The sequence below is a fragment of the Malurus melanocephalus genome, unplaced genomic scaffold (assembly GCF_030028575.1).
Source record: "Malurus melanocephalus ecotype Western Australia unplaced genomic scaffold, MMel_1.1 scaffold_244, whole genome shotgun sequence".
In the NCBI taxonomy this organism is placed as follows: domain Eukaryota; kingdom Metazoa; phylum Chordata; class Aves; order Passeriformes; family Maluridae; genus Malurus; species Malurus melanocephalus.
This window is the reverse complement of record NW_026623476.1, coordinates 514981-542068: the sequence shown is the minus strand read 5'-3', so window position 1 is coordinate 542068 and position 27088 is coordinate 514981. Positions and strand designations below refer to the sequence as shown.

Here is a 27088-nt window from a genome sequence, read left to right as displayed (position 1 = left end):
CATCCCATGAAGCTCCCACTCACGACATGAGGATAAGTCCAGCAAACAGGTTCTTATCACTGAGCCTGGTGGGTGCTGGTGCTTGGCTTCCCCTCAGAGCAGAGCCGCCCCCAGACCTGGCGCAGACACATCCAAACACCACTGACTCCAAAAGATTTGTTTTCCCTGGCTAAACCTGCACACCAAGCACCAGCTGCTGGAGAGTTCAGGATGTCATCTTGAAGGCTGTCAGTCCTTCCTCCTTCTTGTGCTCTCTTTCCTAAAGATAACTCTGACTGCACTTGTATTCCCAKCCATCAGTGATCTCAGGAGAGCTCAAGCAGCAGCAACTGGATACTATACAAAAAAAAAAAGTCAGTGGGAGTGCAAGATGCTCCACTTTGCTTGTGWGTTCAAGCTTTGTTTGCTTATTTTCTTAAATGAAGCCCAAAGGAACCCCAGACTGATAGTTTGTGTTGTCTAGAGGAACATTAACCTTTCCTGTGGGCTGTGACAGCTCTCTCTGCTGCTCCTTCCTCCTCACACCTTTTCCCTGGTGCCATATGGATCCTCTCCATGGGCTGCAGYTCCTGTCAGGACCTGCTGCAGCTCAGGCTCCTCTCCTCAGGTCACAATGTTCTTCAGTGAACAACCACTGGCCCCACCATGGTCTCCCCACAGGCTGGAGGGCAACCTCTGCTCCAGCATCTGCAGTTCCTCATGCTCCTGCTCTGGGTGTTCACATGGATTTTTGCCCCACTTTTTTTTTCTATTATGCAGCTTTTTCCCCTTATTTTGAACACGTTTTCACAGGGGCATCCCCAGCTCTCCTGACAGGCTCTGCTGGGCCCTGTGGTGAGGGCTGGGACCATCTGTGCCCAGCATGGGGCAGCTCCAGGTCTCAGCCCCACTGCCAGCTGCACCCACACATTGTCCTTTCAGAGGGAAGCCTCTCTCAGATCATGGACTTTAAGGCTAGAAGGAATCCCAGGAGAAGGCAAACAGACTTTCAAATGACTTGATTAAAAAAAAAAAAGCTCAGGTTGTACAAAGCCTGACTTAAACCAGACTAAAACCAAAATATGCCAGGTAGGCTGTGCCCAAAAGAAGCATCATCACAGAAACAGGCTGAGTTTAAAAATAAAAGAATTCAAATACATCAGTTTTTCCTGCTAAGAATGGAATTCCACCATGGCAGCAGCAACAACGTTGTGCCTTTCTCACCCAGCCAACAAGGAAACCAAACCCCAGAGACTCGGCGTGTCCAGCACCACATCCAAGGGTCCATCAGTCCATCTGCATGTGCCAAGTGAGGTGGCTGGGATAACTGGTACCAGGGGATGAGGAATGGGATTTCCCATGCAGATGTGCTCAAGATTTCCTGCTGCACAGACAGACTGACTCACAGACACCTCCCTGCCCACTCCCAACACCCTGGGCCACCCTTCCTCAAGCCTGCAACTGCATCACGCCCTTCAGGCTGCTGTGACTGCTTCCAGCASGGGAAAAGTAAAAATATTTGGGGTGGTTTAGAACCTTTTAATAAAATTAGGCAGCTGGGAAAGAAGCATGAAACCCTGCAATGGAACCAAATACAAAAGTTACTGGTTCAGGACACCACCACGAATCATCAAAAGTAGAGASTGAGCTCTGAAAACTGGAGATATGGTAACGAACCATGCAAAACAGACAGAAAAAAATGGAAGGGGCAGTGCAGCAGCAGAAGAAGAAAAATAAAACCTGTCTCTGGCATCTCCCTCCTTCATCTGCATTTCTCTGACAGAGCTCTACTGTACAGAATGCCCTAAAGAAAACAGGAAAGCTTGAAGGCTGGACCATCCTCCTCTGTTTGCATTTCTCCTGCTTTTCTTTCTCCTTACAGCTCTGTCATGGAAGGGGCAGAACAAATGCAGTTTTGGCATAAGCTGTCCAGGCCTGCCCCAGCACGCATAAAGCAAACACAGACATAAGGAATTGGGCTGAGAGAGGAACTAAACTACATCATTTTAATTTTTTTTTTTTTAATTCTCAAGAGCTTCCTCTGCAGGTGGACGGTGGGAGGGAGACGTGTGTGTTTCAGATGTTTTGGACTTCAGAACAGCAACCCTGAGGGTAAATTGACTTTTTTTTTTTTTCTTTTTTCTTCCCTAAGCATTGCACTCAAGCAGGAGCCTTCCCATTGCCTTGGCTGCTGGAYGAGGTTTGGACAGCAGAAGCCTTAGTCAGGTTACTGAGGTTGTCTTTCTCTTGTTTTGAAAAGTGCTATAGGATTTCTAACACCCACCTAAAGCCAAGCTTTCAAATTACTCCTTTAAACATTATGAAAAAGAACATATTCATAGCTCTTTATAAGATACAGTTGACATAACTCTTTCTCCTGGGGCTCCTGGAGCGAAAAGAGAAATCTGTAGACAGTGATCAAACTCTCAGATCCTTTTCCCTTATGTTCCCTTATGTCCCTGTTCCTCACATGAAAATTCCACACCAGGGTAAGGGAGCTGATTATCAGTGGCAGCTCTGGAGCCTTTAAGTGCCAGCCCCCAAGAGCACAGAGATATAAATCCATCAATGCAAGCACGATAAAAACGATTTTATCTGCTTTTTTTAACATTCAAAAAAACCCTCACGGGAAATCCAAAATGAAAAACAATCTGTGGAGCGTAAAATCAGGCTCCAGAGAGTAAAACAGTATCATTCCTAAAGAACAACATAAGAATTTTCCCTCTTAATGACATCCAAAAGATCACTAACTTCAAGTTCCTGCTTGCTGCTGCAAAGAGCTTCCACAGTAATCGCACGGCTTAGCAACAGCTGCAGGAGAACTAACACACAAGGCAGAAACTCMCCCTCCATGCTGCACTCTCTGACAAAAAGGAAAGCTCCAAACCAAGCCACAGTTGTAATTCATTCCAAAATCCAAAAAAAAAATGCACTTAGGGGACAAAAAAGAAGCCCAAACWAACCCAACKMCTTTTTTTTTTTAGATTTCTGAACSCATAGAAMGCAGCTGTAAAATGGCTACGCTGTGGTCTTGGAAATTCAGAAATTCAGACATCTCTGTCCCTAACGCTCAGAGGGTCAGTCTGGGTGGGATTTGGTTTGCAAAGTCAGCTCTGCACAAYTGCCAAGAGCCAACATTCACAATCCACTGCTCAGGCACCGACTGAAACCAGTCCCTCCTCATCCTTTAACAACACAACAGCCATGGACAGCACTGTCCAAAGGGTCTCATCCTCATTTAGCTTGTGCTCCAGAACCATTTGAATCAGTTCTCTCCAGAAAGCTGAAAATCGAAACCACGAACACAGCAGATTCTAGAGTTCCTAAAATCAACTTTTCCCTTTACTGGCCACTTCTTCCAGATGAAAACACAAAAGCAAACAAAAGCATAAAACTCCTGCAAGAAAGAACAGACCATCCATCCAAACAGCAAATGCAAAGAGAAATTATAGTTTCCAGATTAACAGAATGGGTGAGCAAAAAAAAAATAGTTTTTAAGCTTGTTATACCACAAAGGCACTTGGGTTTGGAATCTAGAGGAAGTTCTAAACACTGGTGACTACAAAAGAAGGGCATGAACTGGAGATGCTCTCAARACAAAGGTGAGGCAAGAACTGGAATGCAAACATTGCAACAAGCTCAACAATGAGGGAGTTTAACTTAGAAAAATAGATCAGCACCTATATTTAAGTAGCTGATTTTGCATTTCTGCAGTTCTGCTGGTATCTCTCCCTGTCCATGTTCGTCCATTCCTCTCACTGCCTTGCAAAGGCTGTGTATGGTGRCATTTGGCAACAACTTTATCAGCTGCTTGGAAAATCGCGCTGAATCAAACACCTTGCCAGAAAACAAGAAAAGATTTCTTTTTAGCRGTGGTGACTTAAAAAAAGCCARCTCAAATCCCTGGAGCCGTGCTTGYTCCTGCTCATGCATTACAGAGTACCTTGGAGGGAAATTCTTCCATGATCTTGGAAAAATCTGTCTTCAAATATTAGTTTAGTAAATGGAAGAGCCTGCACCTCTACAGTGGCATTCACAAAATCCAAGAAGTTTTAATGTGAGTCTCTCCTCTGTTCAGGGGGATGGAACTCCAGAATACCATTAAAAACATAGCATTWGCTACATGAAGTACTACCTGTTATTTCTGGGTTCCAAAATGGGTTTGCTGTGCTTTTAGCTGTTATTCTAGAGGAGGGTGGTGGGTTTTTTTCCTCTAAGATTCTCATTTACCAAGGGAGCAATAAACCCSTATTTTGTAATGCTGAYTTTTTTCCCCTTCAGAAATTCTTGTAACGTAAATAGATATTAAATACTTTAAGGCAGATCACTTTATTTAAAATGTCTATAAATATAAAATGCATTAATAAGACCTCTTAATGCTTGTTTTGTGGTTTGACAGTAAACGTAATGGCTTACAGAGAGGAGTTAAGTTAATATACCCCTGACCAGTAATGTTCTATTTGCTTAAATGCAAGCGTCCAAGCCAAAATTAACATTCTGGTTTCTTTTAGAGGCAGCCTGCCATCCTGCAGGATAGCTGAATAAGCACTGCCTAAAATCATGGGGCAAATCCTGTCCCCCAGCTAACAGCCACCCAAGGCTGACAGGAAACAAACATCTCAAGCAGTCAAGAGCTCRTCTAAGGCCTACCCAAACCATATGATTTAAATGAAAATAAAGTTTTTCTGAATTATTCTTCAGCTTCTTTTCCTGGCATGCAGGTCAGCTTTCATTACACAAATGTAACATTGAAATACCCCTTSATTCCCCTGAATTTCACCACAGAATAAAGGATTTATGCAATGATGCCATCTATGTGTTTGCCTATTATTATTCCTCACTATCTTTTGGTCTTGCCAGTCACTCACAAGCAGTTTCCTTCAGAGGTCTGAAAAATGTTCCTAGGAGCGTGGGAATGTAGGTGGYCAGGGGAGAGACTCTTCCATTGCCCCTCTGAAGGCTGAAGAGCTGAAATATGAAYTCAAATCCTATCAGACATGAGAAAATCTCACACGAGTGAGCCCCCAGGAGCAATGACTTAACAGTGGGAAGCATTTCAGCTGGGCTTTGCACCTGAGGAGATGTCACATGAAYGTGTTCCTCATCCAAGAGTCCTCTTCCATGTGCTCTCTCCAGTGTCCAATAAAGGGGTGAGCTCACACTACAGCATCAGAACCAAGCTTAAAAGCCCATCAGCCTAATCCATTGGAAACTGAGCTTCAATATTTGTTTAATAAATGGATTTAGAGAACCCAACCCAGCTACCAGCACCTCCCCACACGTTCATTCACACCTGGCAAGCTGATGYTGCTGGGATGTTCGGCCATACCTCAGCCTGGACAGACAACAGGATTCAAAGATCCACAAACATTTTTTGTTTAAGACTTGGTCCATCAATGTGTTCATCCCTAACAATCTTCACGGGCTGAAAAAGCCACACAAGATAGAGATCCCCAATGGCTACACTGAAATAATGGATCCATTGGCATGAGGATCATCAAACGCAGTGATGCACTGAGCCACAGTGGAGCCCCACAAGGAGACAACTGTCRGAGCACACTGGAAGGCAAGTTAAAAGGTAGAGGAAGAGACACAGAAAAGCAGCTCATTAATGGAAAAGACTAATCAAACTCCCTACTCAATCAGCAAAGCGTCTCCCTCCAGGAGGGCTCCCTCACACCAGTGTATGGTGAAGGAGCACAAGACGTCTGAAAAAGTTGCTGTTCCATGGCTGGCTCATGCTGAGCATCCATCTCTTCACTGGGAAGCATGACCAGGCAATTACTGCTCAGAGCTGTTGTTTTCTCCCAAACCAATTTCCTGCTCATGAACACCAACAGAGGTACAGTGCAGAGAATGAGCTGTTCCTGGGCATTACAATAGAACGGGTAAAGGAATATGAGCTTCCTCCAAGATTTCCTTGTGTAAATGCCTCTGGAAGGACCCCTGCAGCCTCTGAGCAGAGTTTTCCATGCCCACATCCAATTTAGCYATTGCCTCCTTACTGGCACTGCCAACAGCTGAGTGAGCATTCCATGTGGGAGGCTCTGTGTTCCCTCATCAGCTGAGACAGAAAGCCCCACTGCAAGGACAGCTCACAAATGAACACACACACTTCACAGGACCCTGCAATCTCCAAAGGTTCCCCYCACTCCTGACACATTCCCTGCAGGATTTCCAACTCCATCAACTACTCATAGGTTTGATCAGCATGACCCCTTCGTGCAGCCCCAGAGGTGCTGGGGTGAAACGAGTGGGTTCAGCTGGAACTGGGTGATAAGTTTGCCACGTTTTCTACATCAACAAAAGCAGCCATTTTCATTGTGTAAAAATAAGAGATAAAAAGAATTTTTTATTTAAAGACAGATTTTCTGYTGGAAATCAATATGACTGCAGTGTCAACTGCCTATTAAGAATGACCCATATCTCAGGTGTGCCATGGAAATCTTTAGGAACTCAAGAAACATCATGTCAGACAAGACCATCTATCCACTGTGGATTACCCTCCTCCAAGGTAAACCACAGCAGCACCAAAAATCTGGTAGAAAGCACCACTCCTGAACAATTATTTCCCCTAAGCGAAAACTTGCAATTTCAGCTTTTAAAAAGGGGTACACACACATGAAAGGAATCACACAAATGCAGAAGAGGCACGTAACACAARAAAACCAAAACCTTTCCTCATACCTGAAGGTCCAAAGAGTTCCCCATTTCCGGAGTCAGATAAGCAAACTTCAGCCTACCTGGGCATAACCTGTTTCCTCTTGCTGCTTCTTTTGAGAGTGAATGCCCACTTACCATATTCATAACTGTGAGGATGAACCTCTGGGCAGCCTCTGCTCCGTGGTACTGGACCATGTCAGCATCTGCCACCACCAGCGTCTCCACCGTGTACTCGTTGGTGAGGCGAATCGCGTTCCTCCTCTCCCGCCACTCACTGGTGGACTTGAGTTTCTTTTGTCTCTTCTTTTCTGAAAAGCCAGAATACCTTTTAAGGCTGGCAGATCAAAATAAAACACTCTCATGTTCTTCAACAAACATTCTTGTGCACGCTCAAGTTGTAACARCCTTTAATTAAAGTGTTCTTGGTTAGAAGAGGCCACCGAGAGCTTCCACTGCAGGTACAGCTGTGCCTCTGGGTGCAGAGACCAGGAGGTGATGTGCAAAGAGGGAAAAGAATAGGAAAAATTTTTTAAAAAAGCAAAATATTAATTAATTCAAACCAAGAGGTCATGCTCTTGCAAAAAAAATTGGAAATACTGCAAAAAAAAATTGGAAATACTGCAAAATATTAACTAACTCAAACCAAGAGGTCATGCTCTTGCAAAAAAAATTGGAAATACCGCTTGTGAAAGGAATAACATTTCAGCATAATGGAAGAAGAGCTAATTAAGGAAAAGTCTGTTGAAGAAAACTTTGGGATGGGAAAYGATGCTTTGGGATGCAATGTGCACTCCAGACTCTGCAGGTGGGATATTCCTGAGGTCAATATTTCCATCAGCTGCATTTTGCCTTGCTACCAGCATCACCAGAGCAATGCAACAGAACATAAAATAGTCTCAAAATCTTCAAATGAAGTCAGATTGTTTTGGAACACTCGTTACTGGCCAACTGCAGAAGTCTCTGGCTGAAGCCCAGAAAGGCAGAAGGTCAGGCCAGATAAGACCTTCTCAGGCTTTCTCTGCTCATTTATTGCTGTTGGCTGAGCAGCAGCACCAGCAGCTGGTGGCCACCTACGAGCAGAGCTCACGAGCCTCTTCCCTAGGGTTGTGACCCAAACCCAGGGGACTCCCTGCACCAGCTGATTCATGAACTTCAGTAACAAGGACCTGTAGCAAGAGCCCATTTTACAGACTAAAAAGTGAAGCAGTGGTCCAGCTAAAATTAATACCAAAAAATTAAACCATAGAAGTTAAACGGCCCTTCCTCCCAAGTAAAGGACTGATGTGTTAATAATTTGTCTTCTTCTAAGCTGAAAGGTGAAATGTGTTTCACAGGCAGATGTGCAAAGCAGCTGAGGCACRACTAAAGGAGAAATCAAGTTCAGATAAGAAACTGAACCTGCTCGCTTCACTGCAGCCACAAAAAAAAATGTGTTCATGCTTTCAATTGTAAAATGAAAGAGAAGYAAATGAAGTTTTTAGAATTTATTTTTGCAGTAAACTGCCTAGATCCACTGAAATTATCTCTGCCTACTGTTCAGCCTATGGAACACTGAGGGTAAGATATTCACACTGCTGTTAATGCTGATTTGCTTTCCTGTGGAAAAGGGAACAGGACACACAAGTCCTGAAACAGCACAAACATAACATTCAGCACAAAACTGACACAGGACAGACCCTAATGGATGCTCAGACAGGTCCCTGTTRTGTCACACAGCATGTGCTGCTCATTTCCCAGAGCAGAGAATCACTTTTTAATTTTCTCTAGWCTTAACCTGAGACCCTCTCTGAGCAAAGCAGCAGCCAGGGCTGAGCTGTGTTCACTGATCCTGATTTTCCACAGCCTGTTTACCAGCTCCCTGACATCATTCAGATTGAATTTCCCTTCTTTCCCAGAGCATCACTTTCCCATGACTGACCCTCCTACATTCAGGGTGACAAATTCCATCAGCTCCAAGCCCCCCAAAGCCCACCTGAAGCAGACTCCCTGCCTTCACCCATTCATGCATTTTCTGCCTTGTCAATATTAACATTTCCACACATCCATCCCATCCCCTTATTCCCAGCTTTCTCGCAGTCATCCAGCACAGCTCTGCACGTGCTTTTCTGCCCAAGGCACCAACTGTCAACACTAGGTACATATTTTAAACTGAGAAAACAACCATGAAATTTGATTTGATTTTTTTTTTCCCAAGAGAGTTTGGAAATATCCCCCTGGGTCTAAAGAGACAGACAGGAGTCTATGGACAAGAAAAAAAAAGAAAATGTGGGGTGATCATAAATAATGGAAGCTACATGCCAGCAGCAAAGATGAAAATAAGCAAGTTTCAAGGCCTGCTTTGACATGGGCTGCAGGACAGATACAGGAAAGTGCACAATCATGACAAAACTGCCCCAGAGCAGGGGATCTCTATAATAAAAATAAATAAAATTGAAAAGATTGACTATGCAAGAAAGACRAAAAGCTGGGGGCACCTTTGCCAACTGTGAGATGGAGATGATTTCACCAAATTTCTGTGAACAGCTCACATGTGTGTATGTTATTCTATTCATTTCATTCCATTCATCACCCATCTCTCCCTCTGTCCAGCAACCTCTTCTTTAGCTACAGGACCTCAAGGTTATCATTTAAATACCAGGGAGAAATCAAAGAAAAAAGAAGAGAAAATGAATTATTTCAGCAAGAACATTGACATTTTGTGTCTTGTTGCTGCTATTCAGAACTTTCCTGGAAACCGCAGCACTTCCCCAGCAAATTCTTATTTTGGCAATCCCTTAATAAATGTTTTCAGATTGTATAGATCTCCTACCTACTCAGAAGTTGCTCTTATGGGGGACTAAGCCTGGATGCAACTAAGKCTGGGCCTTGCATTGAATGAGGTAAAAGGGTTTAAGTGGAATAAAAAAAWTGGAGTTCTCTAGGTTTTCACTTAAAAATCTCCTTTTTTGTGGAAAAGAAGACACTTGTGTCAGAGGAGGAACCTCCTCTGCYAGACTGGAGCTTGCACTCCAGGGAGAAGAGGTCATGCCATGGTCATTTGCCAGTGTGGTCCCTCCTCCAGATGAAGGAATTGGCCCCTCCTTGCAGCTGAACAAAACTCTGCAAGGTGTGACTTTTGGAGAGCAGCAGCCTAAAGGGACTCCTGGCAAGTGGCTGGGCAGTCTTGGTTCACACACAGCCTCTGGCCCCCATTCCTCCTGTGGACTGGCTGCTTTCCACCAAGCCWTGGGATCAGGGGATGTGTGTGGAAAACCACCACCCCACAGGCTGCTGGAAATGCAGCCAGAGCGACCTGATGGGGAGAACTCGGGCTCTTGCTCTTATCCTCACCCTCACACCGACCAAATGCAAATTTACCTGCACTTAAAACAGGAACAGGACTCGAGGGAGCCCACCCAGAGCTCAGGAGGTCACTGCTGAACCCTCCAAAACAGGCACAGCAACACCAGCTACTTAAAAAAGGAGAGGGAGTGTGGGTGTCCCTTTTCCTTTTCAAGTTTGTAGCTCCTTCATTCGGTAAATTATTCCATCCTTTCTGCCCACTTTCACAGTGGTCTCTCTCTGCATCATCCTGCCGACCAAAATGCAAACAATTTTTCAGCATAACCAAGCACAGGGAGAAAACGAGGCCTTTGCATGGACAGACCATCACAAAGGGAAAGGAAATCCACATAGCCTGTGTCACAGATGTTTGACGAAGAAAAAGATCCAAAAACAACAGGAAAAATCCTCATTAAGTGCATTTGCAGCTCATACCTGAAGTGAGTCAATTTTATGGAGGTATCCAAAAAATAAAAATACCCCATCTCTAGAGCCTGACTTCAGAAACAAGCCAGCACAGAGGAGTCTTGCTCCTGCCCTGCAAGATTTATGGACCATGGGCAGAGAATCCCTCCATGAGTACATGAAACCCCAAACTAAAATAAACATCAGCCATTAAAACAAGGATTAAATGCTYGGTGGATTCTTTATTTGAACAAACTGATGTTACAAATTTTGTGGTGCAGATGTTAAGTGTTAGTGTGAAGGCATAAGAGGCCATAAAGCACGGGCAGGAGCTGTCAGAGGAGTTTACATTGCAGGGAGCACACAGCACATGGTTTTAGGAGTCAGGTGTTCCCTGCTTAAGGGGTCAGAGAATTTCATATGAAATATGAGCTAAAACAGTCAATCTACATTGATTGCTATGCTGCAGGTGACAGGGCACCAGGGACATTCCTCTTTGGCCAGTCACTCTGACAGTGTGTTACACAGTCTATCTGGCCCAAAAAATCCACAACATTCAGGACTGTGAGAAGGTGAAACACACCCAGATCCTCAGCACAAAATGGCTGTGACACTGCACAAACTCATGAGGTGGCTTTTATTCACCCTGCTCATCACCTGCCAAGCCACAGATCACACCAGGTCCTGCAGTCCCTGAAATCCCCTCAGAATGGAAAGAACCCGAGTCCCCACTGTGATCAGAAGCACAACAAGGCTCTTCTGAGGCCTCTGTAGAAAACTCCTTACATTCAGTGCTTTTTATGGCAACTCAACAGATGTGCAATTCCAGAGCAACCGCCCCAAATGACCTTTTCCTATTACACACCAAAAGCACTGTCTAGCACTGTCTGGCTTTTGGCAGATTCTTGCTGTAAGTGCAGAGTCCTTTCCTGTTCCTCCTGCCTCCCTTCCAACTGTATTTCCCAGACTCATCTGAAAAGAAACCTCTTCTCCTACAGCCTTCCACTATTTTTTCCTGCCTAATCTTTCCCTTTGTAATTTTAGCTACCTCATTCTTGTTAAACCTACTGACAGTTYCTGGATGCTGTTCAACAAAAGCCACAAATAAAAGTTAAACTGCAGAGTCCTTTCTGTAAGGCCAGATTTCTCCTTAGAAACTCTTTTCTATTACTGCCTTAAAARTCCTCTCCAGCTCTTCCTCAGAGAAGCCCTTTGCTCCTTTTCCTCTTCCCATGACCCCTTTAACATCTCTTATACCCTCAGTGGAGGGCGAGCTCTGTTTTRCCATGTCCTGTTACTTCAGCAGCAAAAAAAGGAAGAGAGGGTATCCAAGTGGGACAAACAGCTAAAATTAATTCTGCCTAAGCCCCAGGAGTTTCCAGAGAACCTCTGACTGGTACTCACATTAGGCAGGTTTTATTAGCTTCAYCTAAAAATAAAAATCATCACCTCTCCCAAGCAAAACAGAAAGAAAAGGGAGATCCTGCACACAAAGCAAGCCTAGAAATTAAAGAAAGGAAGTCCTTGAGGTATATGAATACTACTTAACCTAAAACCATATGTCAGTGCTGAATTATCAGAGGGACAGGATGCCACAGCATCTCCCTGGTACCAGCAGCAGGTGAGAAACACATCAAAAAGGTGMCTAATTCCAGACATGGAGCCCCCTTCACCTCTGCCAGGATGCAGCACAAGAATTGTCCATGTGCCCTGGCCTATCACACCTCCCCCAAYCCCTTGGAATTTCAGATTTGCCACWGCCAGCTGATGCCAGTGGGTTATTTGCCTGAAGTTCAAGAATGACAAATGATTGCTCATTGAAAGAACAGTTGATTGCAGACTGAGACCTGTCCTCTCATTTTTAATGCCCTGCCCTACAAAACTGCATCTCCAATTCCTCTCTGACTGGAATGGCAGACAAATTCATGCATCAGCTGCTAGGAAAAATTATTGCACAGCAGAATGATCCATTAGTCCCTAATTCACCTTCCAAAAATGGTTTTGTTTTGATTTGGGKTTTTTTTTGTTTATTTTATTTTTTCCAAACAGCCACTTTCATACCAAATCACAAGTTCATGACTATTTCTCTGGCACAGCAGCAAACAAAAACTTGAGACAGAAGTCATGAACTCTGAGYTGCATCTCAAAACACCATGGAGATTTTACTGCAAGGATTGTTATCCAAGTTAGTCTGTGGCTTGGACACATCAGTTTAAAACCTTACTCTTCTGCAAAACAAACTCAGTCATCAACACAACACATCAGGACTTTGTTTTAATGGCAGGTCTGTGAGACAGGACAAGAATCACAAACTGTGATTTCTGCTCAACCTTAGTCCAGGAACCACCTCTCTGCTTTTCTAGCCACAATGACCATGGAAATATCCATGAACAYCCTAAGCAGGACATTGGACAATAACTGAGCTCATCACCCACTGCCAGGCTGGATTTCATTGGGTTCCAATGGAAACCAGCACTCACATCATTAGGAACCAAGCAAATGAACAGCACCTGCTCTGGAAGGGGAAGAAATTCATCCACTGTGTGTATTCACACTTCCTTTTCATGTCTCTTTTTCACTTTGACAGCAGAGGAAGAGGTCCCTCACACTCCTCACGATCCACACTGAGGGAATCATCCAGAACAGACCTGCAATAAAACCTCACTTGCCACATGTGATGGAAAAGGACATTTCTGAACGTCAGACTGCTCCAGGAAGCTGCTGTTTATCAGCCATGAGGAAACAATCACAGGCTCACAGGAAAACCCAGACTCCCTGTTTGGAAGACCTGGAAAAACCAAGGGATTTATCCACAGAAGTGAGACACACTCCCATGGGTAAAATGCCGAGTTCCTGATACAGGGAATCCTTCTGTGCTTGCAAACACTTAATCACATTACATCTTCTGTGGAGCCCATTGTTGAAATCCTGCTTTAATTCTCCAACAGCTGCTTCCTAATATGGACTAATACAGGTTGCATTACATCTCTCTATTTTTAGTGCACATGTTTTTGGCCATAACAACTGCTCTTTCAGGCCAAGTTAAACCTGCAGAGAAAACACAGCTAAGAGACAATGATTAAAGATGGGGAAATGCAACGGAGCTGTAACATGTGTTTAAGATTTATACCTGTTCAGGGAAAGCATTCCCCACATTTGATACCTGCACACCAGCACTCACTTAAATTATTACCAGCTTTGATAGATTGTTAAAACAGGTTGCAAAGTAACTATGCAGAGAGGCATCACGTTGATATCTTGTGAATTAAAATACTGATGCTCCTGTTTTAATGCACATTTGCATTAAAGGAAAATTGGTTCTTTTAAACTGACAAAAGGGTTTAAAAGCAAACCCACATTTAAGAGTAATTTATGAGGTCTATATCATAAACATGAAATAACAACCTTCCCTCCAAAGACAAGCTGCTCTCTCTCATGCTCCTGGACTGTATTTTATATCAAATCCTTTCTATGTAAGGAGACTTTAATACATCACTTGAGACTTTTGGAAAAGTTGTAACAGAACTTACTTTTCCCAAAGAAACAGAAAGTTTTATGACATGGTTAGAGGAGATTTCTGTGCTTTCACAAAATGGTTTTTGCCATGAACATTGACATTTTCTCAAAATCAGGAAAAACTGAAAAAATTTTCCCATCCACAGACTCTGATGGCAGAGCAAACATGTGAAATATGTGTCCAAATCTCAGTAAATAGTTAACTACTGTTATTCCATGATATTTAACATAAATAATCCATTTACTGCAGCTGAGGTTGGGGTGGATCCTGTCACATGAAAACAGCTTTATTGGATGTCACAAGGTCACAGAGACAAGGCAATGAAAGAAGCCCTATSTCAGGCATAGGGCACTGCAAAAATCATGTCGGATGCACTAAAAGAGATCTTTCTCTCCTGCCTGGCTCTTCTGCAGGGAAATTCTTACTTATAGGAATTAAAACCTACAAACAAGACTCCCTTTGACTCCGCTCTCTCCACAGCAAAAACACCTCTCCAGGACCTTTGACAGGAAAGTTGTCAGAGCTTTAAAATCAGAGCAGGGTGTGACAGGAGGTTTGTGCAGATGCTGCCCCGYATCCAGAGATGAGAAGGGTTTCACATCACTGGTGTGAAGCTATTTYCCATGTTCCTCACGACTCCATGCTTCAGAGCAAGTGAAACCCAACCTTCCCTTCCTTCTCCCTCACTGCATGTGCACCTGGAAACCTTTTAATAGGTTTTCTGTTTGCCTCACAGGGGCTCATGTTCGTGCCTGAGCAGAAATGTGCATTGTGACTTGAACTCTTTCTCTTGCTGGATGACAGGTGATAAAAATAAAACATTTTCACGTATCATATGACCAACAATAGCACCTGGGCCATGCTGATGGGATCCCTCCTTTGCTGCTGAAGCACTTTGGAATTTAAACAAAGGAATTAAAACATGGGCCCTGGGATTTTTTTAACCCATTAGTAGACACTTTCAGGTTCAKATCTCAAGGACTCAGTCATGCAAAACCTTAAGTATTTTCCCATTCTTGACTACAGCCAGATTAATCCTCTTATACAGATTATTCCAGGAGAAATTTGGCTCACACAAAGTTCTCCTGCAGACTAAAAATAATTTTGAGTGCTGCAGGACATGTTATACCACTTAGACGAAAGGAGTTGTTTTAGATATTTTAACCACTCCTTATCAAACCAGCCTGATGGCATTACCTGGCCTGGAGCCACTTTCCCTCTCCCAAGGCTGGGGTCTGCAGGGAGAGCACCACATTTTTGGGTAGAACACAAGGGCAATGCCCTTGGAAAGCTGTGCTCTCTGTCCCCTCAGWTGCACTTCCTGATTATGCTCATTTTGCTTTCCTAAAGTGCTTTCCTGCTCCTCCTCCAAACACTCACACAAGCCATTACATCACCAAGCATCTTTGTTTTACAAGTAATTAAGTTCATGTATCACAGGAAATTTGCCACTGAGCAATTTAGCCCTGTTTAAATTTTTATGACATGATCAATCATTAACATGAAAAATTCAGCATCTGCTGCTTTGTATTTTAATTCCCAAATAACCCCAGATTATGCCAGCTACCATTGAATTACAAAGTTTTCAAAAGGAAATACGTATGGAGGTGATTCTTGTGTATTCAGAAAATACAAGAACAGCAGTAAAGGACTGGAAAATGCCCAAGCATGGCAGTTCTATGCCCTTGAAAATCACACATTTTATATTGTATTTACACAGACCTGTATTTTTCTATGTTGCTCCACAATACAGGGTTTGTATCKAAAATGTTTGGCATAGGAATCTTCCCATGTATTTACAACCTCCAATCTTTCCTGCCAAGTTTTAGCCTGGGTGAGCCAAATTTTAAGCCAGTGGAAAACAACCTCTAGTAGAAATCTGACCAGTCTATATTGGTGAGTACCAATGTGARGAGACCTTTTCCCAGGAGAAACTCTGGAAGCACACCCCTAGATGGTCACTTCCACAGAGTTTCATTAGGAATGGATCTTTTGTGTGTCAGACAGGATTAATTTTTTTGTTTCTAAACTCCTTGTGCACGAAAGTTAATCCAAAGCAGACAGGAGTCAATTAGGTCATTAACGTGCTAAGCCTATTAACAGCMGTGACTTACATTTCTCTCCCTCAACAATGACAAACATTCAGGGTCTGCCTTTAAGTGGGAAAGCCCACGAGCAATTGCATTATTTTATGACAGGSCTACCTGGAGCAGTGGCTGTTTGCAGGAGCAGCTCTGCCAGGCCTTGGCTCCCTTCTGAGCACAGCAGAGTCAACACCCAAGGGATGGGAATTCTGTTCCCAACTGTAACAACAGGAAGCCTTCCCCAGAAGCCCTCAGGAAGCAGTAGGTGCCACTGGAAATACTCTTTTCTCTTTTTTCAGTTCCTTTAGTATCTTCACAGTCACTCAACTCCTCTTTCCTTTTGTGATCCCATGTTATTAATTACCCAATGTCTCCCCAGTTTCCTTCCTTTAGTCCCTCTTCTCAGGGAGRGAATTTCAGTTCTGCCAAGGCCAGGGAGCATCCTGCCCCTAGACAGAAGGTCAAAAGGCTCAGTGGCAAAAGGATGAGGCTGATTTCCTGGACTGATTTTGGTTCAATTTAGCTCTTAACTAATGGCTGTCTTATTTTACAGTGTAAGAATTCTGAAATGCATTTTCTGTGACCACAGAGCTGCAGCACCTACGGAACTTGGCTGGGAAATCAGAGTGGTGCTGAATTCTCTGAAAAGAGACATAAGGGATCTGTAACTGCAACCAGATCCAAGATTTCATTCTCAGACAATCAGAAAGAAGATTGGCTTAGTCTGAACCCCTGAGAATGATAAACCTGCTGAACTGTTAAGAGCTCAGCTCCACACAGGAGAAAATAAAGGCCCTGGCTGCAGGATTCAGCAGCAGCAGTGCCAGCGAGGACACAGCTTAGGAGCAGGCCCTTCCMTGTCCAACAGCAGCCCTTATCCCTGAGCACTCTGCTGCTCCCACACCAGTGAATCTTGTTCCTGTACCCAAAAACCTCCCAGTCCTGCTCCCCATTGTGCCCCCTGGATAATATGCTCTGCTAGACAGAAGTAAAAACAACGGCATGAGAAACAGGAAAAGAAAGCAGATTGTTCTGAAACACAAGCTGTGCATCTCTTCTATCTCCAGACATCTCTTCATCCTGTAAGAAACTGGATCCCCAGAGTTGGAGTCCACAGATGATAGCTCTGATCAAAGTAGCTGTAGTGATGTTTTCCACATTCTGAAATCTGAGGATGACCATTCTATTCCTGCCTGCTCAGCACAACCCCAGGGGAAAGGYGAGATGGAAGAGGCCCCCAGCCAACACACTTCACTTAAAAAAATGTGKACCTTTGCTAAAAACCCAGTGAATCCCTTCCTGAGCAGTGGTCACACTGCAAGGTTAAAGCAGAGTTTATCATCTCACAAATCAAATTCTACAGCATGTGCCCTGACAATTCGATGTCTGTGATGTGACTCCTGCCTGAAGCAGCAGCAGGATTCACTCACACTTGCTGTCCTTCTACAGCTCCTACTGCACAACCACAGGAATTCCAAAAYACAAACATAATTGCACTGCCAAGGCTGCTCTCAGGAGCCACTCCAAGCTCACCTGAAACCACCTTGCAGTGCTCCTCAGGGCCCTGGGGCTTGGTGGGATGGCTGGCTTTGGTGGATCGTCTCCGCCTGATGAAATGCTCCTTCCCACTGAACGAGGTCTCAGATGCATTCACGGGTTGGATCAGCAGCTGCTCTGATCCCAGCTGGATGTAGCCAACCTGCCCACAAAACAGAATAAAAAACCCATCAGTGTGGTATCCAAATCTTGCCTATGAGCCCAGTCTTAGCCCAGGTCATTTCACTGCAATCATTATTTGCAGAGTGAGGAAATTATGGGATTATGGTCACATTCAGCCTGTGTAATACAGACTGAAGAACTTCACCCACTTCTCTTGCTTGTTTTTGATATCACTGAGCACTATTTAGACACAATGCACTCTGCATGTACAAAGGAAAGGCGTGGGTTCTTGTCAACACCTTTGCCTTCCCTTCCTCCTCTCCCTCCAGACACAGCCCCACAAATACATGTTTTACGAGATGCTCAGCCCACATGAGGACAAATAAATCCTGTTAACAGAAATCCCTTCAAAATCACCTTTCCTACTGCCAGGATTGCCCTGCTATTAAATGGCATTTCCTATCTCAGAGAGCACAGAGGTGACACTGCCTGCACACAGGAGGCCCCCTTGTGTACCACCCTCACAGGCACCAGAGTGACTTGCACAGTCACAAACTGGTTTTGGGACCAAATACATTAATGGCCACACAGTCAGCCCTGCTTCCCCCACAAGCCACGGGTTGGGTTTCAGATGTGAAGTCAGGAATGGACTGTTGCACTGTCCCAGTTACAGGATTTTCCACCATCCCTGGAATAAGTGACACAAGGAAGGCAAAGACCCTGCCTAAATAACTCCACAGGGTCCAGGTCAGAGCACTAAATCCCTGCCTTCCTTGCACCAAGTCCAGACCTTACACCAGGGCTGGCAAGAACACCTTTGGAAGCCAGCTTCTGCCCCAGGAGAGCCCTCCTCTGCTCACAACCCAGAGCTTTTAAGGTTCTTTTATGCTTTTTCCACTCCTTTTCTGGCAYGTAAAGAAGAGAGTGAAAGCAAAGTTATCACCTTAAAACTTAACAAAGCCTCCAGGTTTAGTAATCAACACTGAAGYAGTAACACTTTGCACAAAGTGAGTATTTACAACGAGGGGTTCTTACTTTTTATTGTACTAACCCAGTGATTATTTATATTGCAATTAGAAGTCTCAAAATRCAGCTCTGCCATGTACACCCTCCCTTGAGGGAACTCTCTAGGTTGATTTAACTGTAGTTAACAACAGAAGGGCTCATCTGGCCTGCCAGGATTGTGCCTGCAGTGCACCTGAGAGGTAAAGGTACTTCCAGAGAGGTTCAACACCCATCCCAGACATAAAAAAAAGAGACCAGACTTTTTTGGTCCCCCCCTCCCCACATTCTGTGCCAGCCAGGCAACTCTCCAAAGAAATGCTCTGCACGTACATGCAAACGCTGTATGTTCAACAGCTGACTGCACTAATATGATTTATAATATACATTACATACATACTGTATATTGTACATTTCCACACCTCCCTGCCAAATTCAGTCCTCACGTACACCCAGGAAATCCCTTTGGCCCAGTATTTCCAGCTAGAGGAATTTCTGCTAGCAGAAACAAGAACTCTCCTCCTTTGACAGCCACACGAGCTGAACAGCATTCAGGGCAAACCAGGGTCTCTCACAAAGGGTCACTGACTTCCAAAGAGCACTTGGACAAAAATGAAACTGKAAAAGTTGGTGTCTGCACTGGCCATGGCAGCAAAGCCCAGCAGAGACAATCAGTCCCCTGTCTCTGAGGGGACAAGAGACACCTCTTTGGGGGCCTTCCAAGGGAGACCTTGCTCTTGGGACAAGGGCATTGCTTAAGGATAAAATGCTTTGGCACCTCCCAGAAGGGCTTCCATTTACACAGAAAACCTGACATTATTTCTTGGTGCTGTGGAATGCTCACAGTTTATAAGACGCACTCTGCCCCRGAGTGTTCAAAGGGTTGCCTTTTCATTTAAATCACAAGTTGGGCTTTGTCAGRATTGCTTCAGAGACAGCAAAAGCTCCAGTGACTTGATCTTCCAGACTCCTTTAYGATGTTCTACACTACTTCCCCTCCTTGTTCCAATCTTCCAGCYGGGAGGTAGCCCCAGCCCCCTTTTTTAATATAGATTTTAATTATTTAGAAGAAGGGCTGTAAATCTGGTGCCATGGTACTAAAAGCCACACCAGAGCTCCTGACAGACTGCCAACCATTTCAGCTGGTGCCAAAAATATGTAAGAAGAAGTCAGCTTCATCACCACCCAACATTATCCCAACTTTCTGGCATCAAGAGTGAAAATAATTTAAACCATTGGAAAAGACTTATGGTTCACATTTGCTTTGGAATTGTGAAACCTATGGAGGGAAAGAGCCATGAGTCCTCACCCTGGAATACGTTGGGAAGCATCTCAAGCTCCATCTGACAAGGCAAACAGAGTTTCAAGCAGGAAGGATTTGCAGAGTCGTGCCTACGAACTATTCCTAGGGAGTTAAAAATTTTCCCAGACTTGCCAGCTGGGTTCAAAAGAGTCCCCAAAGCTGTCCAGATCTTCTGGACCAGGTAACTTGAATAGTCTGATCATTATTTTGCTTTTCCCATAAGAAATTTACTCCTCATTTGCATCCTTCAAATCCTCCAGATCCTGTCTTGTGGTAATCCCAACATGGAATATCAAACATCAGCACTGGGCAAAGGCTCTGTGCTTTTCTTCTCTCATCTGTAGGAGCTCAGGGACTGCAGAGGGCTTTACATTTTGAAGATAAAGAAGTAAAACAGAAGACCATGTAACTCTTGGAGCTACTTTTCCCACATCTTTGGAAATCATTCCAATTAAATTAAATGCTTTGGATGTGCCAATTCACATTTRCACAGGGAGATGCATATCAAAAGCTGGGATACTCCCTCCCATCCTTCTCTCTCTGTGGGAGCCCCGGACCTGACACTGTGCCAGATCCCAGGATTGCTAAATGTTGGGAAAAGCAGCTGCCGTCCAGCCCCACCATCCTGAAGAGACAGGAGGCATCAGGAGCCCAAAAACTCAGAGGAGGGTAGGAGTTTATCATCACTGAGAATCCAGCCTGGATTTTACAGTGGGTATGGCCAGACCACGGAGCTGACAGGATCCTGCAGCTCTGCTAACAGGAAAAGCTGGAACGATTTCAGCCTCCAAAGCCAGGCAAACTGACAAGTTGATTAAAACAAACAATAATCCACACTTCCCACTACAGCCCCACTCACCACTGTGCCTAACAGTGGCACGATCTTYCACTTGAAGGATATGAAATATCCTTTAGAAGTCAGCTCAACACTGCTCACCACCAAAACACTCCCACGTGCTCTTACCCAGAGTTTCACACRCACAGAGGTTGCTCCAGTAACCTGCTCACTCTCCCATCTACTCTTGTACTACCGGTAGTAGCTCACTCCTCTGCTACACATCATCCTCCAGTGCAGCTTTTCTTGGGTTAAATGACAGCAGGGAAAGGAGGAAGGTCCTCACACAATGTCACTGAAATGACAGTGGCAGCACAGCTTTTGCACGACCCTGTCCCACCTCCTTGGCTTCACTGCTCTGTCCCTGCACCCTGCTAGTGCTGGTGGAGCAACAGGGACTCAGAACAGGGACTCAAATGCTCAGTGTTCTCTGCACATGGTTCTCAACCTTCCCACATGTTAATACTCTCCAACAGTTACGCTGTTTTTCCAGCCCTTTTTATTTTCACAACATCTTTGAAGGAGATCTGTGAAATGCTGAATCTTTAACAGATTTTTCTCTTGTTCCTAAGTGTTCATTAGTTACATACATACGAACATGCTGAAAAGAGAACAGATTTAAACATCTGACAAATTCCATCCCCTTCTCAATTTCTCAACTGTTACACTGTAAATCGTTGTTTAACCATTTCCTCMAAGTTAAAAGGAAGTTAATGTTTAAAGTGAAGAACAAAACAACCCTCAAACACAGTTTAATAAACTTCATGTGGTTCCTTACTAACCATGTTTCAGCTTTGGTTGGTTATTATTTGAAAGTGCAATTCAAGCAAATTGAAAAGAAGAGCTTTAAGTTAAGTCTTGTTCCAGAGTCATTTCAGGTTTACATTCAGTTCTGAGAGCAGACCATACCCAGGAATAYCTGCCCTGGCCTCCAACTTTGCTAAAAAAGGGAACCCCAACATGTTCTCCTTCTTGACCACTGTGCAAGGGGAAAGAAAATCCCAATACAAGGAAACCCAGTACAGTAATTTTAAGAGGTTTAACTTTTCAGCTCATGGCCCAGCTGTGGATGAATGCCAGACAGCTCCTCTCCTAGACAGGAGAGTTCAGTGGAGCTGAAGGTTTCCTCAGGGGAAATTGTATCATCTTTTAATCCTCACACACCTGCTCTGCCCTGCTTCCCACAGCAGCAGAGGCTCCAGAGTCACCTGAAGGGCAGCACCTGTGTCCCAAGTGAACGGGACACACCAGAATAAAGAGCCACCATTCAGAAAAGTTTTAACAACCTGGAAGATTTGTCCACCAGGAGTTGCAGGAAGTTTAACAAATGCAAATGCACATGAAGCTTGGAAGAAAAGAAACCCTATTCCTCTCGGAGTAGACTGTATGAGACATTACTATAAAATATGTAGGGTTTCCCAGCTTGCAGCCTGCATTTCTTAAGGTGTGGCTTCAATTAGTCTATTCCACCCTACAAATAGAAAAATCACTGCTCTCACTCCATGAACCCTTGTAATGGGCATCATCCAATTCCACTGATTCAGTCTGCATAAGGAAATTCAAAGGTGACAAAACTGGGGTATGAAAATATTATATGAACTAGTCTGAACAGGAGGGAGGCACAAACTCTTAGCCCAACTGAGAAGGACAACCCACTTTAATTAGAGATAAGCCAAAGAGCAATCCAAAATCAAAGATTCTGGATTTTAAAATGGAAGAGAAGTTATTTAGAATCAAACCTCTGCCTCTAAATGGATCCCAGTGATTTTCACCTTCCRGATACAGTTACTGAACAGAGTTTTCCAGTTCATTTCTAAGTCAAAATCTAATCCTTATTTTAACACGGATTCATGACCCTCTTAAAACTGTAACTGCTTCCAAAATATAGGTACAAGATACAYGAAAAGCCTGCACCTGTTGTAACGGGCTGACACTGCAGTCCAGCAYTTCAGCATGTGAAAGGGACTCTATTGTGGCCTTACAAAGCTGGAACTTTCCAAAAAGTAAAGTTCCTGCACTGGCTGCTGTCTTTGCTGGTCCCAGGGGCTGCAGAAGTGCCCAGCAGCAGGGAAGGACACGCAGCCCAGAGCTGTGGCCAGGATCCAAGTGTTGGCACAACTGCACTCCCCAGAGGACAGCGCTGCCAAGGGAAGGCGGCAGCACTTTCCAGGAACACGGTGCCTCCTGCCTAAGCTGAATTCCTGGACTGCCAAGAGGAACAGGAAGCTTGGAGCATCCTCACATGAGCTATTTTAGCTGCACCCAAATGATGAGACTTTGGGTACAGCAGTCTTTAACTCACTGTGACCTCACACAGCTCCRAGAGCACTGCCACCCTTCCCAAAGCAGGAACCTACAGCAGCCACACACTGGTTAAAGCAGCACAGCTTAAAACCAGACCCCAACCTTCAGATGCCACACTGGCAATCTGATACCATCACCAGGAAGCAATTGCTCAGTCTGGCTGCAGCTCACTTTTCATGCCACTGTGTCAGGGATTTTGTTTTTACTAGAACTCCACTTGCCCTGATCATTTTATATCACTTTTGGTATGATTTATGGCATGGCTGAGAATATGATTACAGCAAAGCCTGATCCAGCTGGAGATCAGGACACAGTATTACCGCCCACTCTACATCAGCTTTCCTGAATGAGATGTCCTGACCACAGTCCAATGAGCATTCCCATGCTGGAGTTTTCAGGAAACCTCCCCCTGCAGCACTAGAACTGCTCAGAAGACAAATGCCAGGACTAACAGGCTGCAAGGTTTTCACTACCAAGGTCTTYCTTCGTGTCCAGCAGGTCTGGCCCCTGTTCCACCTGTGAAGCTGCTGCTGAGGGTAAAGGTTAATGCTTTCTGCAGCAAAACAGGGCTCAAGGAAGCAAAGGGAAAATTTAATTTTTTTAAAGTGGTATTTTAAATTGCCAGACTAGAAAAAATTTGGGCTCTAGAGTCACCTCCTCTCAGTTGAACTCATAGCAGATTAAAGACTTCCTAGACAATCTGGGGCAAACTCTTGATTCCCCTGATCCCAGAAAACATCTTACCACTAAATTGCAGTTTTCATGACAGGTATGCTGGTTTAGTGTGGCCACTGCAAAGGCTGTGTATTCCCTGAAAACTGCCTAAAATGTAACATGTTTCATGTTTAACAATAGACTGAAGAAACCAAAAAGGTCCACTTAGCTAGAATAAGAAGGTTCATCTACATGGTGGATCATTYCAATGAAACCATTTCAATAATTAATGAGGCTCATCTAAAGTTTAGTTTCGTCCWTCTAAAGCTCAGGCTCATCCTCAAYACCCTGGAGCTTTCTGTTCTCTAGTTTTGAGCTCACAAGGGTGTTATGAACCTTAAATCACTCAAATGTACCATGCACCTGCTTTTAGCCCCTTCTCACTCCTGGTGATTATCTGACTGAAGAGAATGAATGGATTCCTCTAAAAGGAAAGGAGTATCCCAACATGYAGAAACACCTCTTTTTCAACACTTCTGCCCACACCACACTCAGCACTCCCAGGCAAAGGCAAGCRGAGCTTTACCATCACTGTCACTGAAAAAAGGCTTTGGTCCCCAAGAGGCGCCACAAGCCAGCAGCTTTGACACTGACCCCAGGCTGATCCAGCTCAGTTATGTCAATTTAGCCATTGCTTAGAATCCCCATGATCCAAACAGGTACTGCAAKTTGCTGTTCACTTTCGCAGAGTAGTGAACCAAAACTAACCAGTCTTGTTTCTTTTTCAACTTTTCTACTGGGAATTTYGCCAATCTTTTTCACCCCCTCCTCCATTCCCTGATCTCAGACAGTTAATACTGTGCCTACAACTACATTCCTCYTTTTTTTAAAGATTCCTCCTCTGTTTGTGCTTTCCAGCTTTGAAAGCCCAGCAAGATTAACAAAACGTGCCTGGTGACAAAAGCATAGAGCTGTTAGTGATTTAAGGCTTGAACTAGAGATACCAGTTTTAAGCTTCCCTCGGTGGAACTCAGCTCAACTTCCAGTGCCACTCAGACGCTCAGCATCGGTTTGTTGGGTTTTTTTAATCCTGAGGCACAGCGCCCTCAAATGGCTCTGGAACGAAGGCCGGAGCCCCGAGGGCAGAGCATGAACTGCTCCTCACTACATTTTTAAGGATAAATCTCCATCATCAGGTCTGTTTCGACAGGCACACTTCCCGGGACTATGTGCTGGGAATCACTGCCTAATGCTGTGCTGACTTTCTGAAGTAATTTCAAATTATCAACAGTAATTGCAAACTACTCATYGTCTTAAGCATCTCAGCTTCCACCRCTGAGAGACTTTCTGTCCCACACAAGATCATCTGCTCCTACCAGGATGCTCAGAGGAGAGSCAGGCCCTGCAGAGCCACCTGAAACTACAGCCTTGGGCAGAGAAATCCCAACACTTGTGGCGGGTAAAGCATTCCTGAGTGGRATGTTCCTGCTGGAGCAGGGGCTGCTCCCTGACCACAGCTCCCAGAACAGCCCAACACTGCCGGCAGCGCCACAGGAACGAGCCAGGATGGCACCAAATCACCCTCTGTGGGCACAGCACCTGCCCCATGGCTGGGGAACAGTGACACAAGATGTCCCGTCCACCAGGACACCCTCAGGTTCTGCTGCCCGCTCACAGCGGAACCACAGGGATGAGGCCCCTCAGGGATGGCGGAGGCTGAGGCAGCTTCACCATGGAGAGCTGGGTGGGCACAACACCCACCACGGGACAGCAGCGGCGCTCACAAGGGCCCGGGAGGCGAGGGGACAGCGACGTGAGGGGACAGCGACATGAGGGGAGGGCAGCGTGAGGGGACAGCAACGTGAGGGGACAGGAGAGTCACCTCGCTTAGGAAGCACAGGCATCCCACCTCATCAACCTGACAGTACTAGCCCTGAGGAGGGGAGCGGGGCGGGATGGCAGTACCAGCCCTGAGGAGGGGAGCGGGGTGGGATGGCAGTACCAGCCCTGAGGAGGGGAGCGGGNGGGATGGCAGTACCAGCCCTGAGGAGGGGAGCGGGGTGGGATGGCAGTACCAGCCCTGAGGAGGGGAGCGGGGTGGGATGGCAGTACCAGCCCGGCGCAGGTGCTGAGAGAGGCGAAGGAGTCGCTGCGGTTCAGAGCGTGTCCCGAGTAGAAGCAGAGCCGCTCCCGCGGGGGCCGCCGCGCCTCCCCGCGCCGCCGCTCCACGGTGAAGCCCCGGCCCAGGAAGCGCAGGTCGCGGCGGAGGTGCAGGTACAGCTCGGCGCCGGCGGCGGGCAGGCGGAGCAGCACAGCCTCCTCCTCCTCCTCCTCCTCCTCCTGCGGCTCCCGCTCCGCCGCTGCCCGCCGGCGCCGGGGGCCGCCGCGATCCCCTCCGGGCGGCAGCAGGTGGATCTTCTCCAGCGGCACTCGCTCCGGGATCACCACTTCCAGCTCCGCTCCGCCAGCTGCAGGCGAGAAGGAGAGAGGCTCAGGCGCTCGCAGCCCGGTGCCGCGGCCCGACGGGGCGGCCGGGGGCTCTGGCACCCCCCGCTCCCCGGGACAGCCCCGCGCTCGGGTTTCAGCGCAGACAGCCCCGCGCTGCAAACTGAACGGGCTGCGCAGACAATGGAAACACAGGAGCACCGGGATTTATTTCTCTTTATACACACATATATTAGAGACAGAAAYGTGAAGGGAAGAGAGGAATAGAGCAAACACTAAAGCTACTTGTATCATWAAAAAAAATGTATAGCTCAGACACAAGCATCGCATTTCACCAACCCCAATAAAAATCTGCAGGGAGAAGGGGAAAAGCAGAGCGAGCCGCAGCCGCCGCCAAGGACAGTCAGCAGCTTTCCACATGGAACGCTACAGCAGCAGCGGGAGGACAGGAAAAGAAAATACAAAAGCCTGGAGCAATTCATCCCGCGGGCTGGGACCGCGGCCACGCAGGAGATGCGGTGCGTGCCCCGCGCTCCGTGCCCGCACGCTGCCGCCCGGGACCGGACCCTCTCAGCGCCACCGGGGAAGGGGAGCCGGAGTGGCAGGGAGCGCTACCTGTGCCGGYGTCCAGTCCGCAGAGCAGCAGGCAAGGCACGACGAGGGGCAGGAGGCAGCCGTCAAACATGGTAGTGCGGCGGCGGGGCCGAGCGCGGAGCGCGGCGACGGGACCGGGGCCGGAGTGCGCCCTGCCCGCCCTCGGCACCGGGGATCGCCGCGGCGCGCCCCCCGCTCCCCCATTGGCTGCGCGCCGCGGCGCCGCGCGGGGAGGGCGCACGTGGGCACGGGCAGCCGGCAGGGGGCGCCCTTTCCTGCCCCGGCCCGGCCCGTGAGGGGCCCGCGGAGCCACCGGGAACAGG

General features: G+C 46.0%; 1 protein-coding gene across 2 annotated transcripts in view; it reads right to left on the bottom strand.

The window, feature by feature from the left end:
• The window catches only part of ADAMTS17 (ADAM metallopeptidase with thrombospondin type 1 motif 17), a 152887-nt gene extending 125956 nt beyond the window's left edge, over window positions 1-26931 (bottom strand). For both annotated transcript variants that reach the window (XM_057375294.1, XM_057375295.1), the window contains exons 1-4: window positions 26787-26931; window positions 25839-26194; window positions 17503-17668; window positions 6778-6950 (exon numbers count right to left, since the gene is read on the bottom strand). In XM_057375294.1, coding sequence (XP_057231277.1) covers window positions 6778-6950; window positions 17503-17668; window positions 25839-26194; window positions 26787-26856 — 765 coding nt within the window. In that variant the 5' untranslated portion in view covers window positions 26857-26931. The remainder of the gene's footprint in view (window positions 1-6777; window positions 6951-17502; window positions 17669-25838; window positions 26195-26786) is intronic.
• Between the last annotated feature and the right edge of the window lie 157 nt (window positions 26932-27088).